At 32.6% G+C, this 6,805-nt stretch overlaps 1 protein-coding gene across 2 annotated transcripts in view; it reads left to right on the forward strand.

Moving 5' to 3' along the window:
• The window catches only part of LOC114649689 (beta-1 adrenergic receptor-like), a 69,437-nt gene extending 63,072 nt beyond the window's left edge, over positions 1-6,365 (forward strand). For both annotated transcript variants that reach the window (XM_028799150.2, XM_028799144.2), the window contains one exon: positions 496-6,365. Coding sequence is in view for 1 of the 2 variants with exons in the window: in XM_028799144.2 (XP_028654977.1) it covers positions 496-538 (43 nt within the window). In the remaining variant the exon portion in view is untranslated. The remainder of the gene's footprint in view (positions 1-495) is intronic.
• Positions 6,366-6,805: the final 440 nt, after the last annotated feature.

Raw genomic sequence — 6,805 nt, forward strand, 5'->3', positions numbered from 1 at the left:
CTTTCCTGCATATTTAATTTATTTAACAAAATAAAGTGTTTTCATATTCTGGATACTTTATGTGTCTACGTTTGCTACAAAAGCTACAAGAGTATAGCTTCCACACAGCACTAGACTGACAAATCAATTGTGTGATCTACTTACTAATAAATATGGTAAAGTTTTAATTTTACTTTTTATTTTAAGCTACAATTCACCTTTCAGTTTCATGTACCTTTTTGAAATGCTAAAGAAAATATATATTTATCTTAAAATAACCATAATGAGTGAGTAATTCTCTGAAACTGCACTAATAGCTGCTCTATAAACATATTCATGTTACAAGAAACATACATTCATGTTACTGCTGATGTAATGATAAATAAAAGGTTTAACAATTAAAAAAATGAAGATGATGCCCCTGATGTCAAAATTTCCACCCTTTGAAGTATGAAATACTCTGGCTAATCACCTTATTTAAAGTAAACATTAATGATTTGTTTGTTTCATTTACAGGGAAACAAAGGTCAATACAAAATGGACTGCTATGACTGGATAACACTGGGCTGACGTAAAAACAAGTGGACACATTGGGATTGTTTAAATTACATACTCTATCTTTTACAAGTAAAGAAGCAACCTATAGTAGGGAAGACCAAAAATGAAAACACAGGACAGAAAAGAAATGCTGCACCTTATAGGTCACGTCTTTCTTCACTTCAGCCAAGAAACAGAAGTCTTATTTATAAACAGCCGTCAAAAACACATTTTGAGAAAAGATAACATGTATAGTAAAAATACTAACCTTTCTATTGTTCAGGCTAAGAAGAAAAAGAATGAAGAAAAGATATATTGTAAAGGTTCAAAATCATATTCCATGCTTCTTCCCCTAAACTCAGAAACATTTCGGCCTCTGAATGTACAGCTTGAATTCTTTAAGAAGGTGGTTGCACATGAATGCTGTTAAGTAAGAAATGTAGCTGTATCGCACAATTTCAAAAGAGCTACTTGCTCTTATTTTCATAGTTGAAAAATTAATTATCTATATTTTATTTTGAGTTAGAATGTGTGTTTCTAAGAATGCAATACTGTATATGCTTATCATGTTATAGCTTTACAGCAGAGCTTTTCCTTTTGTTAATCTAAATAATTGTTAAAATTCACACTGATGTACAGTATCTTCACCCTCTTGCATTCACATTGCAAAGCTCACAGAGATATCAAGTGTCTTCAAGTGTCTTCATTATAATTAGGTTTTAAACAACAACAAGCTAATACCTACCTAAATAAATTTTTAAATTTACCTCCAAATGAAATTAATCAATTAAATGTATCAATAATATATGGATAAGTCAATTAAGTTGGAATAAAACCCAAAAGAATACAACAGGTCTTGACAAGCATGGCCAAATATCTGTGATGGCTTAACAAATAAAGCATGCAAAATATAGTTTTATATTCTCCATGTCTGAAAAAAATGACCATTTAATAATTTTGTCATGTTTATTTTATAAGAAAAAGAAATATGGTGATGCACTTAATACCAGCATAAGTGGAGTACTCTCTAGGGAAAATATAATATTGCAAGAGGAAGGCATGGGAGCCATCAATAATCTAACAAATACATATTCTCTGCAACAGAATATGTTGAAATTTAATTTAAATGATTTCAAACTGATCCTACAAATACTCCACACATTTCTAGTCTTTATTTCAATTCAAGGCCAGCAAACCTGATTAAGCTACTTATAAACCCCTTTATTTGACAAATCAGGAAGAATTTCATGAAAATCCACTTAACATACATGACTGAAAGCACAAATGATTAATATTTTCAATTTACTTCTACTGCCTAGTGAGTGGAGGGAACTGAAGCAAGTTTTTTGGTTATAACTCCTACATTACTCTAACCTCAGTAAGTCCTGTTCCATAAATACAACAATGAGAGAAGTGCAACTCCTCTAAACAAAGGACATTGACTTGCATTATACAGTGTTGTTTTTAAAAATATGCAGGTCATTTGTAATCTTGCTTATCTTCTATAAGTAGATGCACAAACTTGAAGGAACACTGATATAGATTTAACATTTAATTAAAATGCAAAAACATCATCTGAATTTTTATATAAAACCAATTGTTCCTATTTCTAACAATGAGATCATTTTCTTAAAATGAAAATTTGTTTTTATTTTATATAAAGGAATTGTCAGTCCATTTCAGAAAAAAATAACAATATTACTACAAATTGTATCATGCTACAACGGTAATAAACCTTAGTTCTAAATGATTTATTTTCAGTTTCAGGTGAAAAACTCTTAGGCTTCACTGGTGGGGAAGTAACCAATTGTTAAGTTCAACACAAAAAAAAAAAAATTAAAAAAAGATTTGAACCTTCTGTTTAAGATTTCACATTGCAAATGATTTATTTTGCATAAAGTTAGGAAAACATTCTAATAATATTTGAATGATATTATACTGTAGGTATAGTGCATTCAAGTACAAAAAAAATGAAATAAATAAAGCATTTGGTACTTGTCAGAAATAGTAAAGAAAATTACTTTAGTGAAATACACAAATTAGATTATTCTGTAAAACTGTTTAATTTTATAATGCTGTCCTCTTGAGCATTTGTAATAATGAAAATAATTTTCTTACACTATCATGCTAATCAACATACAACAGTAATAATGAATCTGGATTTGATTTTTTGCTTTGTCACCATGTATGTGTGGAATTTGCACACTTTTCTCAGGTACTTAAGTGACATAAAGTAACATCCTGTCTTGTGATCAATGCTGCCAAAATGGGCTCTGATTTCAGTTAGTCGGTAATAGAAAAACGTGGTGAGAAAATGGATGGATATAATGAGTCAAATAATTGTGAATTCCAAGATAAAGTGTCTGCTGTAGCCATGGATTCCCTGACCAAATTTGTCTTGGTAAAATTTCAGCTGGTCTTTTTTTGTGTCAAATGATTTCTAAAAAAATTCCAGTCGTTCAACAACCTCATTGAACAGCTTCTTTCCACTCTTAATTAATGACACCAGAAAGGCCCCATAGTGTGTTTATTATTTTAATTAATTATTACCCTCAATGGAACAAAAGTGATGGGTTGAAATCTTGGCAAGATAATTACAGTTATATTGAATATAAGACATTTTCTTTAGTTAAAGTTTTTTTTTAAAAAATACAGATCTTACAAGAACTTGGACATACAAGTAACAGAAACCAGCTATTGTAATAAATGTACTATTCAGGGCAATGCATGAATAGATTATAGCTTAAAACTTGGATGAAGCCAAAAAAAAAAAAAAAACACAGTTGTAGTTTTAGTGTTCCTTCAGGACAGTTTCTGTAAACACCTGGGGCCTCATGTATAACGCCGTGCGTAGAACCCACACTATAACATTGCGTAAGCACAAAAGCGGGATTGTGCGTACGCACAGAAAAATCCAGATGCAGGAATCTGTGCGCACGCATACTTTCACGTTCTTCCACTACATAAATCCCGATCAGCGTGAAAAGTAACGCACATGCACGTGCCTTCTGTCCCGCCTCAACTCCTCCCAGAATTACGCCTCTTTGAATATGCAAATCAATATAAATAGCCTTCTGTGAAAAGACAATGGGAAAAGCACAGGGGAAAATATAAGAATTTCAGCGAATACCCAATGAAAGCAAAGGAAAAACGTACTATTTGTTGGTTTAAACAGTGGTACAATCAACAAAAGAAAGTTGATCGAGTGACAGAGTGTCGGAAAAACTCAAAAGATCAAATTCACAAAGTCGCACAGTGCCCGAAATAAAAAAAAAATCACATATCAAAGTCGCCGTGAAAAGGCAAGTCGTAGCCTACCGTCTGAGTGTCATATGAAAGCTTATTAGGGTACAAACAAAAAACACAGGCACACAGTGGGGAAAAAAGCACGAAATGTCAACTTTAATCTCGGAATTTCCACTTTAATCACGTAGTTTATTTTGCCATTAAAGTAAAACATCATAAACTTCATCTTAAAATCGTTTATTTTACTAGTTTCTCAAGTAGCATGTTAAATGCTTTGTTCTGTGTTTGATCTTCTATGTGCTCTATGTGTGTGAATCACTACGTGCTTCCGTTCTTTCTCTTTCTCCGACAGGACACAGAATGCATTACATTCGAGATATTACAGCTCTCTGAATAATTAAAATACTGAGATGTATACGTGATATCATTTTCATGATGATAGGAATGAAAGCATGTTATTAAACATGGGAACACGGTGGCGCAGTGCTTGTTCATATCTCACGCAAGAGGCTTGCTGCACCATGTGCGACCTTCGATGAAATAATTTATTACAGAAGTACTGTCTCTTTCAAACGTACTAACCTCCAATTCTTGTCCATACTTTTCTTTCTCCAATCGCCACACAATCAGCTCTGTAATAGACATGAAGCCATTTGTAAGCTTAGAACGCCGATTCTTCAAAACTTTTAAGGAACATTGAAATATCTGCGTAGTACATGTTTAATTATTCTATTCGTCTATCCTTCCAGTGTCGCGTCAGCACCAGCAAGAATACAGCGCAAGGCAGGAGCTATCCTTGAACTAGCTAGCGCTGCGGCACCGTGTCCTCACATGTTTAATTATTAACAATACAGGTTATTTAAATGAAGTTTTATCTGTATACTATAAGCAACATATTTTGCTGCATTTCATCTTAAAAATGATATTGTCATCATACGCGCTTTATAAAGTAGCGCAGGTTGTGCAATATTATAACTGTAGTGCAAGTTTACAGTGAGGTGATTGAGTGCGTTTATAGTTCTTGGGATGAAACTGTTTCTGAAACGCGAGGTCCGTACAGGAAAGGGTTTGATGCTTTTTGCCGTGGTTGAGGTAGTGTGTACTTGAAACTGTATACCGATAATTCTCTTTCCAGTCATCTGCTGCTGTGATTCACACTCAGATACAGTGATATAAATACTCCGAGTGGTGCAGTGAGAGTAATATGGAAAAAAATGATCCGCAGTGGCAACCCTTAACGGGAACAGCAAAAAGAAGAACAAGATGCAGTGAGCGTAACAACGCTAAAGCAGTTATGGTATTTGGAATACTATGGCTATTCCCTGGCCCATTATATTGCTACAGGTTAATTACAATCAGATGCGTTACACTAATAAACAATATGCAGTTAATTTCAGTGTATTTATAAAGCCGCGTCAGGAATGTGGAGCTAAGAAAGAAAGGATGAGCACACAGGAACAGTAGTTTGACCATTCTGTGGACCATTATATTGTTACAGTTAATTACAATTAATTACAATCAGATACATTAAATTTATGAACGATATGCCGTTAATTTCAGTGTATTGTATTTGTATTTGATAAATCCGCCGCCGTGGATGTGGATCTAATAAAGGGTAAACACACAGGAACAGTAGCACTGCTTTGACACTGGGTGCCGCCAGTCTGCAAAACCGAGCGGAGAAATTGCGTAAGCCAAGGTATGAGTTACCGTGGAAATGTGCGTGGCTTTACGCCAAGTTTAGGTTTTATACATCGCGATTTGAGCGTGGAAAGGTTCGTACGCAACATTTCTGTGCGTACGCACCGTTTATACATGAGGCCCCTGGTCTACCTCTTCACTTTTAATCAAAAATACATATTGCATTAACAAGTAATGGTGTTTGTTTAATGTCAGACAATGAAATTTCACTGCAGTTTTTGAATTGTATTAGGGATAGGTAGATGTGGGATGGTATTTAAAAAGTGATGTCCACAGTTGTATAACGTCTATGTAAGATTAATTATATTTTAATGTTGATTCAAATGATGAAACTCAAAGTTCCATTTAACAATGTAAAAAGTATTATGTAAATATAGAAACATCTTGTATATAAGTGAAAAATAAAATTTATTTCAGATGGTTATATGTCTATAATTAAATGCACATTGCATAAAATAGTGCTGTTTTATTTTTATGTTTAGTAAAAAAATATATATTAAATATAAATGGGAATGTATTCAAGCTTAACATGCACTTTTCTCTTGGTTACAAATTGTAAAAAAAAAAAAAACCTTGTTTTTATTATCCTATTCATTTAAAAATGTTAATTTCTCCTCTTAATGTGAAAAATACCTGCATGTGGTATATAAGCTGACCTAGGAATCACACATTAGAACTGTGTAAAATCAAGTCAGTAAATATTATTCATAATCTTGAAACTGGATGTTTTAAGTGTATTTTAAAAAAACAGAATTTCCTTTTACCAAACAATTGTAACAAAGTACATCTAAGGCTCTTGAGTTTTGTTTTTTTTTTTGCACACAGAAAAATATGGTTTGCATGTAAAAATAGTTGCTTTTTGTCATGTGTCATTATTTAAGTCAATAAACATTTCAAAACAAGTGCAAGCAACAGTTTATGCTCTTCACGTGTAAATATTTTGTCTATATTTTCAAAGGCACAATATAATTCATCACATTTATGATAATTTGATAACGAAACAAAATGTTCTTTGAGGTTGTAATAATATTTGCCCATGTTATAAATTACAGTGTATGAGATAGCAAGCCGCTTAGTTTACAAAGTCATGGTAAAAATTGTAGTTCTACAATAAATATATTGGCATGTTTATACATAGGAAGAGAGGAAGTGAGAGATTGTTTTTTTTTTATTTGATATGAATAAATATGAATACAGTATATCTAACTTTTTAATATATTTACACACATTTCATCAGAAGCAAAACAGAACAGACCTTTTTTGCTAGATATATAATTTAAATACAGAGGGGAAAGATGTACTCTGATCACACAATCTTCTTGTGCATTAGTAGCATTCACAA

This window comes from Erpetoichthys calabaricus, chromosome 1 (assembly GCF_900747795.2).
Source record: "Erpetoichthys calabaricus chromosome 1, fErpCal1.3, whole genome shotgun sequence".
Lineage (NCBI taxonomy): Eukaryota > Metazoa > Chordata > Cladistia > Polypteriformes > Polypteridae > Erpetoichthys > Erpetoichthys calabaricus.